The sequence below is a fragment of the Schistocerca piceifrons genome, chromosome X (assembly GCF_021461385.2).
Source record: "Schistocerca piceifrons isolate TAMUIC-IGC-003096 chromosome X, iqSchPice1.1, whole genome shotgun sequence".
Classification (NCBI taxonomy): domain Eukaryota; kingdom Metazoa; phylum Arthropoda; class Insecta; order Orthoptera; family Acrididae; genus Schistocerca; species Schistocerca piceifrons.
In genome coordinates, this window is record NC_060149.1 from 774,723,758 (window position 1) to 774,742,918 (window position 19,161).

The 19,161-nt window shown below is 37.5% G+C and overlaps 1 protein-coding gene across 4 annotated transcripts in view; it reads left to right on the forward strand.

Annotated features, from left to right (window-relative positions):
- Positions 1-19,161, forward strand: part of LOC124721177 (filamin-A) — a 537,279-nt gene that overhangs the window by 489,109 nt on the left and 29,009 nt on the right. For all 4 annotated transcript variants that reach the window (XM_047246011.1, XM_047246013.1, XM_047246012.1 and 1 more), the window contains 2 exons: positions 8,899-9,063; positions 18,943-19,146. In XM_047246011.1, the coding sequence (XP_047101967.1) occupies positions 8,899-9,063; positions 18,943-19,146 (369 nt within the window). The remainder of the gene's footprint in view (positions 1-8,898; positions 9,064-18,942; positions 19,147-19,161) is intronic.

Below are 19,161 nucleotides of genomic sequence, written 5' to 3' on the forward strand. Positions count from 1 at the left end.
CTCCCTCTCTCCCCCTCTCCCCCCCCTTTCCTCCCTATATTTTTGCTCATTAATATTGCAAAACCAGCAAGGATAGAAAATAATGAAAATTCACTTATTATGTGTGTACAGTGTAGTAGGAAATAGACAAAATAAAATTTTTTACCATTTTTGGGGGTATACATGGTGCAAAATTTAGTACACAGAGTTGCCATCTCTCCAGACTATAACTGAACTAACTCAGCTGGGCATAAATTTGAACTGAGTGAGGAGGACATAAAGGCCAGTTATTCCGTGCTGCTTCAGCCTTATTTGAGAGTTCAGCAGTCACAGTGGTTAGTGAGCGGTTGTGAGCCAGTTTTTCAGCAACCTATGTCCAGATGTTTTCACAGTGTGAGAGGCATGGAGAAAATTGTAGCCAGGACAACAGTCACACCTTCTGTATTGAGACATGTGAGGACAGCACGGGCAACCTACTTTCTTGTGTTACCTTTTTGAAAGATGATGTAATGGAGACCTGTAAGATAAAGCATAGCCATCAACCTTTACATGTCAGAAATGAGATGATGATCATCCTGTTGTGTACCCAGTGGCTATCAAGCCAGGTCTGGGGCCTGTATGATGACGACAAATATAATTTGGAAATGTATGTTCTCCTCAGAGCCTCTACACATAGATACATCCGCCTTGATGCAGTATACACAACCAAGACTCATACGAAAAGATGTGGTGATTCTGCTCCTTTGTCAACTATAGTTGTTGGGGGCACCACTGTCTCTCTGCTGCTGCATCAAATGTAGTTGTTTTAATGGTCACTGTGCGGGCAGTCTGTGGTGTTTTACAATCCTCACACTGTCTGTATGGATACTTGTCTCGAAGCAAACACCTTTTGTGACTCAAGGTGTGTGATGCAGTGCCGAGCAAACAGTGTGTAGTGTCTCTCGGGAACTAGTCATGAGGGCAGCTGAGATCCTGCATGACATTGTGACCCTCCTGAAACTATTTATTTCATATTCATGTGACAGCCATAGGATCCCAACTGCTGTGAGCAGTAATGTTGGAGAATGACAAACTGTAATTTTTGATAGACCATTATCTTACTGCTGCTGAAACCTGATGTGCTAGTACATGTTTCTCCTCCCTGTGTGAGGCATAGCATGATATTCTCACAAATAACCAACTGACATCCAAATTTCTGAATACGAATCTCATCTTACAATCGTCCCTTATATACAGAATGTAAACAGCATTACTCTTAACTGATTTGTGTGGGTGCGCTAGATGGCATTCATTTGCATATTCAGCCATGCAGTAAACTCCATCCAATTTAACTTCTGTTGTATGTCATCTTAAGGGTGCTATAGTTCTGGATTTTACGTGAATTTCTGTATTCTGGTGCCAAATATTTCTAACATCTTTATTGGCAACCTCCAGCAATAAATAAGAGCTAAAAGGCGTGCCACATATATTTGTACTATAAATTAATTGCTGTTAATATTCCAAGGACTATCTATTATCTACAGGGTGTGACAGAACTGACTGAGCAGTTTTAAGGAGTAATAAAAAGTAAATCTGGATGTATAGAGAGAAAATGTTTTTATTTTATAAATTAGTACAATATACCATTTTACATTCATTTAGTTTTGAAAATAATGTCCTCAAGATGGCAGCCGTTTGCATCAATACATTGTTGTAGACGATCCATGAAGTTTTGAGCAGCTCTTGCACACACATCGCGAGGTATGGAATTCACTTCATCAATAATCTGCTCTTTTAACTCTGATACAGTGTGAGGGTGGCTTTTGAAAACCTTTTTCTTCAGATATCCCCAAATAAAGTAGTCACAAACTCTGAAATCTGGTGACCATGCAGGGCATCCAACATCACCCCTCAAAGAGATGATGCATCCCGGAAACATTTCTGTCAAATCATCAAGTGAAATTCGAGCTGTTTGAGCAGTAGCTCCATCCTGTTGAAACCACAAGCCCCCAGTCCTTGTTCTTCAACAATCTCTTCCATTCTGGGATGCAGAAAATTTTGCAACATTGAAACATCACATGTGGAATTCACTATCAAGGTCGCTCTTTCCTCCTCAAAAAAGTAAGGACCTATGATGCCAGATTGTGATATGGCACACCACACTATCACTTTAGGAGAATGTTGTGGGTTCCAGGACCGAATTGTGTTTGCATTAGGAACGGCATTGTTGCGTGGAATGTTGAACTGTCGCCGAAAAACTCGTTGTGTAGCGATCACAAATCTGTTGTTTTCATAATAAGGGTGAACGGCAAAACCACAATGTGCACGTGTCCAGACCATGTTGGCTATTGAAATGGGGTCAGTGATTGAACAAAGGCAGACCATGTGCAACTACCTAGCCCTACCACAGCCCCAGCAGTAATCGATAGAAACTAGAAACTTGTTAGTCGGTTCTGCTGCACCCTGTACTAATATTCTTGTGTGGATCATCAGGAGAATAATAGAAAAATTGTGGAATAGTAAGTGCAACATTAAGTGGATTACAGAAATCAAGGAAGATGTGGATGAGCTACAGATTACATTGGAAGACCTAAGAAACAAAACTGACAAAATCAGGAAACACACACAAACAAACCAAAATGCAAATGAGAATCAACAAACAGTCAATAGGAAGGGTGATATCCAATGAAGAAAGAAGGATGAGATCCAAGAGAATGAAGTAGTACTCGGCTGACAGGAAACTGAAAAATTGTTTGTATAAAGTTGGTTAGAATGGTCCAATGAAGGCCATAAAATGTAAATAATAATATTATTGTGTAAATTTTACATACAAATTACAAGATACAGTAATCGCAAAGTACAGTGGTATGATCTGCAGCTGATACAAACTAGTTTTTCCATGTATTAATTAAGATTATTATTATTATTATTATTACTTGTAACCATTTTAAATATGAAAAGAGTAAAGCATATGCCTTTAATTTTAGTTAAGTAGTCTCCCGTAAGTGATAGTAATAAGTGTACCTTGCAGACACTTCTGTAAAGAACAGTTCTCCTTACTGATGGTTTTTCTTGATTCATTTTACACTCCTCATAGATCTCTTTCTTGATGCAGTGTAAAAGTATGGCTTTAGAATAAAGCATTTCACTATCTCAATGGGTCATTCCATGTCAAAGGGACCAATATTTTAAAAAAAAGCCTGAATGTGACCATCTCAAAATCTAATAAAATTAAGTGTGAAGATTCTACTTCGTATTTCAGTCCAGTATCTTCAGTGGTTCAATTTTAGGGGCTTATAAAGAGAGGCTACTCACCTTCGCATCATATACGAAGGTGCAAATGTGTCAAGTTTGCTAGGCTTTTTTAAAAGTTCTAGCACACATTTGATAATTTTCTTTACCATACATAGACAACTTTTTACACTGAATTACACCATGGCAAAATGTGTGATTTAACCACATCTATATATAGATACAAGCTTCTAAAATGAGGACATTTTGGTTTAGTTCATCATTGCGCTTTTTCCTTTTTCGGTCTGCAGGTGCTGCTAAAATCCCATCTTCCATCTTTAGTTTCCTAGACTTATTTTCCATTTTAGTTGAGTTTTTTGTTTACGGCCAGACAAAAAGGACTGTGTTGCAGTAAGAGTAAATAGGAAAAAGATTCACAAGCAGGAACACCTGCTCCTTTGAAACCTGAAAGAAATGTACATTGTGTATTGTAAGCAGTATGAAAATCAACTGAGCTTCTCAAAATTTTTTGTGCTCAGCTCAAAATGATGCACTACATTGGTGCTTCTGGATCTCATTCAGTATGTGTATGTGCAGTTCATCAAAATGTCAAATTAATGTTGGCTTCAGAAACATGGTGTGAGGAATGTCCAGAAAAACAACTAGAGGCTTTTCTTGAAGACGCTTTGAAAGACTATGATCTTGAAGAAACAATGTAATATCACAGCAATGGGTATACACACACACACACACACACACACACACACACACACACACACACACACACACACACACACACACATCTCCATTGTGATACCACTGCTGTCCATGCCTTTCAAATAAAGTTAGTAGCATATTTAAAGACAAATATTGTGAACATTTATTACTTTAGTGATGGTTCAGTTGCTCAATATAAGAATTTCAAAAATTTCACCAATTTATGTCTGCTCAAAGTGATTTTTGGCATCCCTGCTGAATTTTTATTTTTTATTTTATTTTTTTAAAAAACAAGCCAAGGCAAATCACCTTGTTATGACATTGTGGGAACAGCAAAAAGACTAGCAGCCTGTGCTAGTTTGCAGAGGCCCTTAGACAACCAGATATTGACTCCATATGATTCATTCAAATTCTGTGTTGATAGTATTCCAGGAATACACTTTTTTTATATACCAAAATAAGATTTTGAAAAATTCCAGCTTATTATGATGCAAGGTTTGTCATGGAACATACAATATCTGGAACAAGAGAAAAACATCAGTTTAAGCCAATTAATTGTAAACAGCTCAGAGTAAGCAGAGTTTCCAATGATGCTACAGCATTCACAGTTAATGCCTCTGAAGCAGATGAAGAAATTGCAGCAGCCTCAATTGTGAGTTTAAAACCAGGACAGTATGTTGCTTGTATGTATGACAATTTTTGGTGGGTTGGAAAAGGGTGTGAAATTTCACATGAACAACAAGATGTCCTCCCCAGCTTGATGCACCCACATGTTTTGCTTGTTCCTTCCACTGGCCAACTGCTAAAGACACCTGCTGGATTCCTGAGCAACATATTTTCATGACTTTAGAAGCACCACCACCACCATCATAATCATCATCATCAGGAAGACAATACAGTTTTCCTCAATCTGTCCATGTCAAAATTGTAGAACTATTTAACCAAAACTGGAACTGACTATTAAGTGTTTTTGTTTTGCAAGTTTGCTGTGTTGTGTATTATGCTTGTTTTATGGCATATGTTAAAGTAATGTTTGAAACTTATTTATATACTTAAAAAATTTAATTGTGGGACTTAATGAGCAAAATATTTTACTTTTCAATCTTCTTGAAGTGCTAAAATAATAACTTTTGAAATGTATTCTTACCATCAATATGCAAGATCCAGAAATTAAACAGTATAGCTTTGAAAGCTTAAAGCATGCTCTTTCCAGCTGTGGCAAGAGAAAGAGAATTGAACAAAACACAGTTGAGATATTGCCCCCCAAAAATACTCAAATTTGCGCATAGAAAATTTTGGCCGACTTTGCAGGTGTATATATTTTCTTCTAGGCATCCAATGTTGATTAAATTGTATACATGTATAGACATTATAGGTAGGAATAACCCTCTGAAGTTTTGTTGTGATTGGTTCATATGAAAAGCAGCAGCGATCGGTCAAACATCGGCTACCAGAATAGCACGGCGAATTTCTTAACCACTTTAGGGGCTTGTATCTATATATAGGTGTGGCTGAATCACAAATTTTTGCTGTGGTGTGCTTCAGCATAAAAAGTTGTCTATGTATGGTAAAGCAAATGACCAAATGTGTGCTAGAACTTTTAAAAAAGCCTAGCAAACTTGACACATTTGCACCTTCATATATGATGCGAAGATGAGTAGCCTCTCTTTAAAAGCCCCTAAAAATTCAGTCATTGAAGATACTGAATTGAAATTTGGTATATGACCATCAAAGACCATACAGAACCTTCGCAGCAAATTTCATTAGATTTGGAGATGGTTGAGTGGGAACCTCTGGTCCCCTTGACTTGGAATGACCCCAATGTTATTGAAAGTGTTAAAAATAAATAAGGAACCACACCCTTGTGGTATACATTCAAGGCTTTACATTTAGTATATAGTGAAATTCTACACATTTTTAGTTTGAATTTATTATGGATCTTTCAGGAATCATCAGTGATGTAAAACATACAGTAAAACCCCCCTTTTTACACTTTTCAGCGTACTGACAAAAAAAAGGTATAAAATATAGGATATCACAGGACACCCAAGTGAAAATTAATAAATTACTCTTACTGCATTCTCTTTATATTGTTCTAAATATGAAATTAATACCATTTAACTTTTGCTTTTGGAAAAAAACCTGAAATAATTGTTTTTATTTCTTTCCAATGGTTATTAGCTCTACTCTTTTGTGAAACCACATTAAAAAGATATTTGTGCTCTAATGTGAGACTTTTTATTGGTATCATTTTAAATTACAGTAAATGAAGCTTGTAACACAATATTTGTTAAAACACTAAAGTTTGCAGTCTTCATAAATGGAAACAATGGGCACGAAATCTGCAGTTTATTGCCAACAAGATCACATACTTCAGACCATCCTGGGAGAGGAAGAGTGCAGAAATTGCCATCATGTTATGGAGCATCTTGAGGAGTAATGTTTTGTCTGACATCAGGTCACACCAACCTAAGACTGTGTGCCTAGTATGGATTAGCATATTTCACACAGAAGTAACGATTCGTGAAAGCTCCTTATAGAGATTGCTGTCTTCAAAAGCGGTGTTTATTTGTATAAATGACTGTGAAATTAATTTAAAGCTGTTGTAGTAAAACACAGTGAGCAGAAGGAAGGTTGTTACTAGAGTCAGTACTGTTAGATCGCAATTATCATTAAAGCAGTGACTCAGCATATTTCCCACCCTTATGAACACTGTGAGTGTATGATACAGGCAGCTCTGATCCAACACCCTGAGAGTGAAAATCTTGCCTAACTGTGGTAATGTTATGTTACACTATCAGCAACTTTGCTTATAGTCTGTACTTTCTGCTTTGTTCCAAGGCTGACTTTCAGCAGGAATATAGTACACTCTTTGCAGAAATCTCTGTTAAAATCAATGTGAAAGGTTGGGATAACACCAAAGCAAACTTAGTGTGGGAAATGTGTAACACAGAATTATTAATGATGGGAAACTATTGCATTGAAAGAATAAGACTTCTGTTGGGACTGAAAAAAATGACTGTAAAAATTGGGAAAACGTAAAATATGGAAATGTAAAAACAGGGGTTTTACTGTAGCTTGTTGTTTTCGCTTAAGTCATCCTACCAATTATGGATACACATAAATAGGTGGACGGCATAATCATAAATTTCTGAAGATGTTTGGTACTATATCACTCTTTAAAATGATAATACAGATGTTAACGTAAAAAACTTTCAACATGTGTGGTGGGCTCACTTTCTTAAGTTGTAGAACTGAGTATGTTATCTTAAATAGTAAGTGTTCATCAGACATGAATGTGATGTTAGTAATTCCTCAAGGAAGTATGGCAGACCCACTCTTATCTAAGTAGCATATATGGTGCGATCACAAAACGTGGTGAAGGATTTTATCAGAAACAAAATAAGCTTATATGGAATTTTATTTAATCTCCTTTAAAGTACTGTCTTTGCAAACAATGCACTTATCCTAATGTGGAGTCAATGACAGGAAGCATTTCTGGATGGCTCCGTTTGGAAGAATGTTCAGCTGCTCTGTTATGACCCTCTCAATGTCACAAATGGTGGCAATATGTTTTTCTTTAAGCACAGTTTTAATTTGTGGGAAGAGCCAGAAGTCGCACTGTGCTAAACCTGGTAAGCAAGGTGGATGTGGTCAGACAAGAACACTTCATGCAAAAACTCGTGAATAAAAAGGTGTTGCATGGCACATTTTTATTATGAAGCAGGAAGTCAGTGGCCCATTTTTTGTGGTCTTTTTCTTCGTACACCATTTTACAAACATTGCAGTACACCTTTGTAAAATTCGGCATTTACATTTATTCCACTTAGTCACTTAGAATGAACTCTGATCACACTGTGCCCTCATTTTGTGTGTGTGTGTGTGTGTGTGTGTGTGTGTGTGTGTGTGTGTGTGTGTGTGTGTGTGTGTGTGTGTGGGGGGGGGGGGGGGGGGGGGAGATATTAACTCTGAATTTTTTACTCAGGATCATACCAATAGGCCCAAGTTTCATCTCAAATTACAATTTTGGACATCAAGTCCAGATCTGAATGAAGACTGTCCTTCAGCTCCATGCAAACTGACACACAATTTCCCTTCTGTTTGTCACTCAAAAATCCAAACTAATGGTAGTACCTCTGACAGAAATTGATTAGAAACATCTCCCCTGAGACCATTGCAAACATATTCATTCTTCGGATTTTTAATTGTTCTTATTCATAAACTTGCTTCTTAACATCAAATATTGGATACTGGTGCATGTTATGGTTGTTGGACATCCTAGTTGAATATTGTCAATGTTCAATCAATGAATAAAAATTGTAGACACAGTCTAAGAATACCATAGTAATGAACATTTGACCATATGATCATATCTGTCTGCTTTTAACCTGTCTCCAGTCTGACAAGGGTTTCCAATTGCAGTTTTTCCAGTGATATTGACCCTGTTGGGCCAAGTTGGCTATTAAAGCCATCTTTCAAGCTTGTCACTCTCATAACACCAATTGCATCCTGCCCTTAAACAAATAGTTATCTGTCAACTGTGGATGACTTGAATGGATTACAATGCTACTTGTTTAAGATGGTTTTGTGCTACACGACTGTGATAACATGCTTAATTCTTGTCAGTCACTTTGTGATCTCCTGAATTGGTCTAGTTACAAATTTTCCTAACATAAGTGGATAGTTACCCCTATACTTTGAGAATGAATGATTAATCTATTATTTGTGTAATTCCTTGCTGTACTGCAAAATATTTGTCAGTCCAGAATAATTTGTCCGATTCATAAAAGTCCTTGAAATTAGTTTAATAACAATCTCTGTTTTTCTTAGAATCTGTAATAAGACAGTCTCAATTTTTTTTCTGTTGAAATTTTATGACAACAGTGTCATTGTACTTACATGACTTAAATGACAGAGAAATGGCTGTAATCTGTACTGTACTTGTTTGGATATGTTAATTTTTGAGAGATTTCTTTTTATTTTTGCACACAGGTGAAGGCAGGAAAAGGAATCAGATTTCTGTAGGTTCGTGCAGTGAAGTGTCCTTCCCAGGTAAGGTGACTGATGCGGACATCCGATCTTTGAATGCGTCAATTCAAGCACCAAGTGGCCTTGAAGAGCCTTGCTTTTTGAAAAGACTGCCAAATGATAATATCGGTAAGTGCCTCTGAAACTATAATGTCATTTCTGATGTTAAATGACATTTGTCAATTAAATATACATTTTACTGAGTACTTGAAATAAAATTTCTTCAATTATCATATGTACATTAATCTAGATCAAACAATGGAAAGTCGTGGTCAGAATATCAACAGCATTGTGAAAAGGATAGATTGCTACTCACTGTAAAGATGACACAATGAGTTGCATTTTAAGCTAGACTACTTAAATTTCAAATGTGTAAGTACTTTAAAAAGTATGACAACTCATGGTGATTTCATGTGGAGAGGGTAAGTACAAACTGATTTTTTTCCCCTTCTAAGACATATTCAAAAAGGATCCTTTGAGTGACAAATATCTCAAGGGAGCTGTGTCTCATAGTCTCAATTTCTGAATCCAAATGCAGCCAGTGGATTAAATTAATGGAAGAGCTGGATTTGGGAAGAAACAGCTATAGTGCCTGGATGTTACTTAGACACCTCTGTGATGACAAAACTAAGACCTCAATACATAGCAACATTTACACAAATGAAATTGCAGGTCCACTTGTGGTGAGCAGCATGATCTGATCAGAGTACTGAATAAAAGCAAAACTATGGAGAAAAGCAGAGTCCTTGAACTATTCAAGCCATGCAAGAACACAAGTGATACCAACAACTACAAGGACTTTGTTGTGTCATTTATACAAGATCTTAGGATGAATGTTTCTGAATTGACTGTCTGACGGGGTAGACTCATTGCTAATACCAGAACAAGAAGACTTTTGACCAGGAAGAGGTACTTCCCAATTACTGCACCTCTTCAGTGGGCTAGCTTTTATTGACTTGACATGGGCCTACAACACAGTGCCTTGCTGTACACTCCTTAGTAAAGTCTATAGAGTGACAAACAACTATTAACTCATTCAAATGATTTAGTGCTTTCTGAAGAACAGACATTTTTTCATTGAAATGAACTTGTTCCTATACTCTGTAATATCTACACTGTTGATAAGCCGTGCCCACAAGATGCAAAGAGGTTTTTTTGTAAACATGGTGTTGCCCTATCTGCTTGAAAGGCAATGTTTGAAGATGCTGAAGGTAGGTTCAAATCCAGAGGAGTTGTGCAGATTGTTTTCTTACTCTCAAAAGAATCATGTAAATCAATACACTGCTTTGCTCCAAAATACCCAGGAGTAACTCTTGACTGATCACCCACCTATAAGAATCACTGCTTAAACACCAAAAGGAAGGTATCAGTAAGGCACAATATTCTCTGGAAATTATCTGGAACAACCTGGGGGCCACATCTTCACATCTTAAGATCTTCAACCGCAGCTCTTTGTTATTCAGCTGCAGAATACACCTGTCCCATTTGGTGCAGATCTAACCAAGTGAATCAAGTAGATGTTACCTTAAATGAAATCCAGACTCATTACAGCAGATGTCTACTATGAGTGTGCATCCAGACTGGAGAAATCTTAAGACACTGAATTTGGGGACCTATTCTTTATATGGGTATCAGTTGGCAAACCCAGAGGACTAAGTTAAGAAAGAGCTTTCTTCATGTGACAGAAAGCCTCATTTAACCATCTTCATACATCAGACAAAATACATGGCATTCCTGATCCAGCTATCTTGCAGTATGGATGATACCTTCTGATAACTTCCCTTCAAGTCACAAGAAAAGTTGGTCCATATGAAGATAAAATTGAGAAAATGGGGATTTTTGTGCAACTTCTCATTATGTGAGTGTGGTGAAGAACAGACAAGAAACCACCTCGTCTACAAACTGTGCCCAAGTACATAATCTCTGCAGAATATGACTGATGTCACCAAGGAATCATGTGAATTACCTACATACTGCTCACACCATATGCAATATGTATTTGTGTAGCATATAATTAACTGATGCCATTACATGTTAGTAGAAATGTTAATACTTCTGGTATCAATTTGTTTGGAGTATTTTTGTTAATGTTTGTGAAACTGCTGTAACTTAGTGTGTGTTTCTGACATGATTAAACAAACTTCCAATTTATAGTTTCTAAAAATGGCACTTCTATACCTGATCGTTATTGGAGTTTAGATGATTGGATCTAATTTCCACTAAATATTGAAGCAAGACATTTTCATAGCTATATTTAATTTTGCAAATAGTATCTGAAACACTAAAAAAAGTATTGGGTTTATCATGCAGATTAAAACAAAGTTTCTCACCATTTGCTTGCATGCAATGGTGGTTTGATAAGTCTGGTAAAAAAGCAAGAAAAATTTTGTTTCATAAACAACAGACATTACTTCTCGACGTAGCCCCCAGTGAGGGATACATGCTTGGTCCAGTGATCCTCCAGCTTTTTCATCCTATCAGAAAAATAGGTTCTGCCAAACTCTGCAGAATACTCATAGACTGCAACCATCATTTCCTCATTTTGTGAAAATTTCTTTCCTACAAGCCAAAGTTTTGAGTTTGGTATTGTGAAGTAGTCACTTATGGCTAATTCTGGTGAATAGGCCAATAGGGTAAATGAGGAACCAATTAAAAGCCCAATTCATGGACTTTTGCCATTGTTATCCCTGATGTTTGGGATGAGCATTAGCATGGTGATAGAGCACCTTTTTGTGTACCAACCTTGGTCATTTTTCAGCCAGTGAAAGTTTCAGCAATCCAACAATAAAGCATAATAAGGTCCACTTATAGTTCTGCCTTTTTCCAAATAATCTATGAAGATTATTCTTTGGGAATCCTAAAAAAAGGAAGGGTGGCCATCACCTTACTAGGTGAAAAACATGGTCTTTGCCTTATTCTGTGCATTTTCACCAGCACTTATCAATTGCTTTGACTGTCGTTCTGACCCAGCTGGCTAATCATGGAACCAGGTTTCGTCAACAATCACAAACCAATGCAAAAAGTCTTGCAGGTTGCAATTAAACATCACCGGGCATTGTGTTGAATTGTTGTACTAGATGCACTTCTGGTTGACTATGAGCAATCATGGCACCCACCTTGCACACAGCTTCTTCATAGCCAATTCTTGTGCAGAATATTATGCACTTGCTCAGTTGAGATGCCTACAGTCTCAGAAATCTTACAAATTTTAATTCTGCAGTCCTGCATTATCGTATCATAGATCTTGTCAAGGGTTCCCTTTGTGGTGACCTCATTTGTAGGGGCAGAGCATACTTCTTCGGTGCTTGCCCAACCACATTTAAATTCATCAATCCAAAAGTAAATGGTCTTCAGTGATGGTGCAGAATCCATGTGAACTTCATCTAAATCTGTTTTGATTTGTGAGGCTGTCCAACCCTTCAAATGATAATGTTTAATAACAGCACAAAACTTGGTTTTCTCCATTTTCAGTCGCAGTTAACACATTGACCAGTTCAGAATAATCAAGCCTATCAAACATGAAGGCGCCTCAAAAATGTTTCATCCTTTCATGGAAATTTACCAGACTTATCCAACATCCTTGTCTGTTTTTATTGTTAATTATGGAACCATTAGAAGATTAGAAGATTTTAGGGGGGCAGAATGATTTTCGCCTATAAACATTTTGCAGTGGAAAAACTTTGCATGAGTAAAGTTACAAAAGAATTTAATTGATAATTTGAGCTAATTTTGTGTCCAGCCAGCTGAAATCTTGAGACTTGTAGCAAATAAAGCCAGCTAGGCTGATTTTTTTTCCCTCAGTTTTTCAAGAGTTTTAGATACCAATCCCTAGGAAACAAATTTTCCAGTAGTCCTAGGTATTAGAGATAACAGATAACAAGGATTCAAATTTTACAAACAGCTGGACTATAAAATTACAGTGAGCATGACAAAAAAAATTTCTTAATAAGACTCCAGAAGTCAAGTTGAGACTAGCAAATGTATAAAAATGAATTAAATGCTCTGAAATTGAAAATATCTTCTCATTTATATTCCTTGTAGTAGGTTTGGAAATCCTTGGTGGAAATATCAATGACAATGTTCACATCAGGTCTGGACATGCACAGATAGACTAATGATAAAGATGATGCCTTGTGATAACAGGAAATTTGGGTTAGCCCCAGTCTGGTACAAATTTTCAATTGTCCCTACATAACAATTAATATGAAATGTGTTCAGTAGTACTGTAGAACATAGGGCTGCTTACAGAGAGAGATCTGGTAGAAGGGAGCTTGGACAGTGGACAGGCCAAAGTGGAAGTCTGTAAACCAGTTGACAAGAAGTTGTTGTCAACAGTACTGTCACACTCAATCCATGTAACATACACTGCAAACATAATCCAGATAGCACAGTGACATTTTCTGTATCTGGGTGGTGGATAGCTTTAGTGAGCAGCATGATGGCCAATGAAAAAAGTAAAGTGCTCAGGCTGTGATGCCAGTTTTTAGTGGCTACATGATGCCACAGATTATACCTACCATACACGGTATGGCCACTCACACTGGTCGGCAGTGTGATACCCTCTTGGCCTGGTAGATAGTGTTGGAAGTGGTGTGTACTGTGCTTTATGGGTTATTGAGGGAGTAGAGCAGTTGCCCTGGTGTCCAGTAGCTAGATATCACTGGAGTTGACTATCCCAATGTCCTGCAGACATAGTGATGGCCGACCTATGTTGCATGTGGCATCTGCCTACTCGGAGCGCTCTGCTGCCAATTGTTATTGCCCAAAATACACCATTCTATGTCCAGTATATGCGATAGCTGAGGCCTGGTGAAGAGTACCGGTGCTTGGTAATGCATCAGTCATTGATCCTGCAGAAGGCTGGGTCTGTAGCAGGTGATCAGGCAGCTGTTGTGTGTGTGCCAGGTGGGATTGGATGGGGGAGGCAGAGGCACCTGTGGGACCTCCCTGGTGGTGGTTTCATACATAAGGTGGAACTGGGATGCTGCCACCACAGCACATGTCCAGGACTGAGCTTTCATAAAGTTTCAAACCCACACCCACATCCACACCAGGGCTCCAGGCAAGAAGGGCACTGGAAGAGGTACTCGCAGTGGTCTTTCTTCAGAGTGTAGCAAGTGGAACAGTATTTGCTGCTGGTGGCTGCGCATGGTCTCTGCTGGGATGCTCCTTTGATGTGTGTGGTCCATTATGTTCTAAGAAACAGGGGGCAGGAGGCTTAGAGGTATTCTCTCAAACTGTTTCCAAGACAGATAATGCTGCATTTATTCAGTTGTGTATCCTTTGGCATTTCCAATGGTTAACCTATTTTTATGCACTTAGTTGCTTCAGACAAGTTTTCGTCAGTGCTCATTATCTGAGCTGTGATGTGTAGTACTTCCAGAATGTTTTAATAAATTCCTGCAACCCCATGTGTAGACTGAACAGACTATTTTTATCTTTATCAAATGCCAAATATTTCCCCATTGGAAGTTGTGACAGTGGACCAGGATTCACATATTTACTTGCAGACTTGTAATATATTATACAATTGTAAGAGCTGAGATGTGGAGCCCATTGTTGTAAATGTGCTGAGTGGTTTTTCTGAAATATGGACTTACGGGCCAATCAACAGAAGCAGCTTGTGGTCAGTTGATAAGTGGAATTTTGTTCTGCATAAATAAAAGTAGAATTCCTTTGTGGCAGAAACTATAGCTAAATCCTCCTTTTCAATGAGGGAGTAATTTCTTTGAATTGCTATCAAAGAATTGGATGCAAAGAGGATTGACTGTCCTGATCCATCTGTGCCAGCAATGCTCCAAGGCCACATTGTGAGGCATCTCTGTCCACTACAAGTATCTTTTCAGATACACACCCTAAAGATGATGGAGTATCTTTCCAGAGGTATAGGTGGCCAGGGCATGATTCTGATCTTGGTTTTTTCTTATTGTCTGAAATGCTTTTTCATATGCTTTTTAACTATGAGTGTAATGCTCTTCCATTGTAAAAGGTTTAAGTAATGCAGTATATTGCCAGCTTTTGGGATGAATTTGACATAATAATTTAGTTTTCCCAAGACAGTGTTTTGTTCTGGCTGATTCTATATATGTGCTAGCATGTGTATTACCACTAGATACTTCGTGGGTCTGATGGCTGTTGTGTTGAGGACATGACCTAATTACTTAATCTCTTCTTTCAAAATAACTCCTGTTTTTCCAGCCTGCATTTCACACCAGAGATAGCTCACAGTAATGCCAATTTCTAGTAAACTTAAGTGTTGATTAATATTACTGCTGCAGTGATCTGTACTTGAAATGATACTGTGTGCTTTTTGGCATAAAGTGTCGTTAGCATTTTGCAAAGTTGATTGGTTCCAAGGGTAGCACTTAGCTTCTATCATGTGTATTTCCATTGCAACAGTTTCCTCCATCGATTAATTGTGACACACCCTTGGCAAACTTCCAAATCTGCTGCGTTGCTGGTAAACCTCATTACCAGAACGTCAATGTTTATTTATGACCAATACAACATGGTGCAGAGCAGTTTATGGATTGTTTACAAAGCTTGCTGTTTGTAGATGGAGTCCCTGCTCAATCCAGTAGTGGTCATGTCGCATGCCTGGGGCATCATTGATGTGTGTCTTTGTTTCTGTCTAATATGCCAGATGACTGTAATGCATTTAATGCTCTGTGCACCATACTATTTCCAGTTGATGTTTTATCTGAACTTCAGGTTGATGAGCAACTTTAATGCTTTGAAAATCTATAATATCTAATCTAATTACCTGTACAGGAATTAAGTCTTGTCGTACCTCCTTATTTCACAAATGCTGCACAATCTTATCATGGATAAGAGAGACCAGACGTGATGGCTGACATTGTCAACATGTAAAGCCACATTTACATCCCAATCACCACAAATCTGTTACCTCGACCTTATAAGATTGATTCTCACTTCTGCATGTTTGATGAAATCTTAATTTCACTTTCACAGTTTGCACATGCTGCCTATAGTATGCTGTTATCAAGTTGCACATTTCCACAAATGACAAAGTGATTGTGTCTGTTGGCAGGAGTTACAATGTGGAATAAACCTTTATAGTCATTTAGATTATGACAGTGCATCGACAACCTACAGGCACTCGAAACAACTGAATTGCAACAGAACTTCCTGCTTCTATAGTTCAGTGACACACAATGTTTAATTTTATTATACCTGTATGTTAAAGGCGTAGAAAACTCGTCAGCCAAGCAAACAATGCATGATACTGCCAAGGTTAGTTAAACTTGGAGTATTTTGTGAAAACTGAAGATCATGGTTTTCTTACATTAATTACTAAGGTAAAGAGGATGGGTTGCTGAGTGATAATCTTTCCTAAAAGATTATTATGAGAGGTTGTGGTACGTGAGGAAATTTGTTGCTTCAGAGAACTAGAATGTGAAAAATCTGAATTACAGGTAAGAGAGATCTCGTTCTAGGAAAAGAAAACAACTGAATGATGAAAGGGAATGTATTTTGATAGCACGTTTGGAATTTGGCTGTCTCGTAGGTTTAACTTGTCTGATTTAGACTATGTACATTATTAGACAAATAAACAACAATTCACAATTCTCAACTAGAGAAGTACATAGGGAAAGTTGGGTGCATCAGAACATTGCAAGGAAGCCTAAAGAAAAGCAGTGAGATTAACAAACTGTGAAAAAGGTATCCTTCTATTACGTATGTGGAGACAGTGTTTGTGCAGCAATTGCCGACATGGAAAACCACCTAAAAAACCATCCACAGGCTGGCAGGCACACCAGACCTTGACACTAATCTGCTGGGTGGATTCGTGCCGGGGACTGGAATGCCATCCGGGAAGCAGCACATCAGACCACGCGGCTAGCCAGGCAGGGATAATTCTACTTTGGTTTAGCAGCTACAGGATAAATTGGGTTCAAAGTACCATGCTACAAGTTTTGTCAGACTAGGTGCTGGTCTTTGTCACATGACAGAAAGCTTAGCACAACCGTGAAAGGATTTTATCAAAGTCTGGGTGTTTATTATTGGAGGTACAGGAATAATGTTATATATGAACTGGATAAAACAGAATTAGCTACTGAACATGCAAACCAAAATCTCACCTCCTGCATTCTATTGGAGGATACATTGATAACTCAGCCCCCTTTTTCTTCTCCTCCTGTTCCATTCATTAACTGCTGTAAGCTCGAATGGCACTATTCATAAATACAATACTAAGACCAAAGTTGATATACACTGCACTCTGGTGAATCTAATTTGCCAAAGGAAGAAGCAAAATGCATGACTATAATGCTCTTTCCTCTTTTCCAATGTATCAATGAAATAAAATGTCTCAAAGATATTCATAATGTCTGTAAGTGCAAATTACAGTTTTTGTCCCCGATTACATAGTATGTTGGAGGTATTATTGAACAGAAACTGATAATCAATTACAAACCTGAGAATGTAATCACAGAAACAGTTATTTCAGAAATGTGTGACGTTGTTCATCAGTTGACACATTCTGCATGAACATTATATATAAACGTATAGCTAATGAAATGAACTTCAGGATAACACACTGCACATACTCATTTCATGTAACCACTGAAAATGCTGGTATATATAAGTTGTACTAGGGTGTACTTCAGTGGCAGCTTATAATGCTGGTAATTTATGCAACTCTGTAATTACAGAAACACACATCAGCAGTCTCTTCCAACATATGCCAAGTGCCATATCTCTCGTGTTTAGAGAGGTCTTCAAAACTAATCTTGTGATGTGTACATTGAGTCAGCCCAGACTGTTAAAGAGGTGTTACATATAACATCTTGTGACAGTACAAAGTGTTGGTCGAGACACACTGTGAGCAGTCTCTGTTTAGGCTAATCTCACATAGACGTAACAAACAAAACCAGAATTTGAAATATCTTTGTATGCAACAGAGAAACAGCACCTAACACCTCTTTTGAGATCCTCTAAGTACATCAGTACATGGTTTATATCAGAAAAATGTACACACACTTTGTACTGTTTCAGGAAATTTTTAAATCCTATAATATACTTTCTAGTTTAACTTTATACTCAGTATGGTGGTTGACATAATACTGGTATGTTGGCCTACAGCTTCATTATATTTCCATATATGAGACAGGGCAGGTTCCATAACTCACACCAGTGTACAACGAAATTTTGCGCACATCACTTAACTCTCATATATATATATATATATATATATATATATATATATATATACACACACACACACACACACACACACACACACACACACACACACACACACACACACACACACACGTCTTTGAAAATAATGTTGAAGCATAACATTTCACTTCTGTTAAAACACAGTTTTTCCTAATTCTAAATCAGATAAGGATTTTCAAATGCATCCTAATATTATTACATTTGATGTGGTGTGTGATAATTATTTCTGTATATTCCTGTTGTCCCTTATTAATAAGGATGTATATTGTGCATATTGTAAGGGTTTCAAAATTCATCAAGTTCTTTTCCTAAAGAGCAGAACAACTCAAATTAGAAACTCTCATAAATGAATTTTATGAAAGAGGTGGCCTTCATAGATGTGACAACACTGTTTTGTGCGCTTGGTACTAATATTCCAGTGAGGAGTATAGGTGCTATCAAAGCAGAACTGTAAATTTCAGCTTTCGAAGGATTAAGTTGAACTCACAAATGACAAAGTATAAAAGAAGTGAATTAGTTTCTTACAGTGCAAATGAATTACTTACAAACAGGAAATTCAAACCGATCTAAATTCTGGGTATTCAATTGCGGCCTTAGTTTTTATTCCTTGTGATAAAATGAAATTCTCAGTACATAAAGTTCTGATATGCTTGAATTGTACTGTGTTTCTGACATTGCACTCTATAGATGGATTCCTGTGAAATTAATTTATTCTCTTTGAATTGTTTATTAAATTAGTTAACAACCTACTGTTTCCCACTTTCAACATGTGAAATAACTGCACTTTGAAAATGTATGTTACAGGTATTTCATTTACACCAAGAGAAGTAGGTGAACATGTTGTCTCCGTAAAACGCCTGGGAAAGCACATTGCCAATTCACCATTCAAGATAAATGTTGGTGAACGGGAAGTTGGTGATGCAAAGAAAGTGAAAGTAACAGGTGCAGGTCTTACTGAAGGGAAAACTCACACAGACAACTCTTTCACCGTTGATACAAGAAGTGCAGGTAACTATCATTATT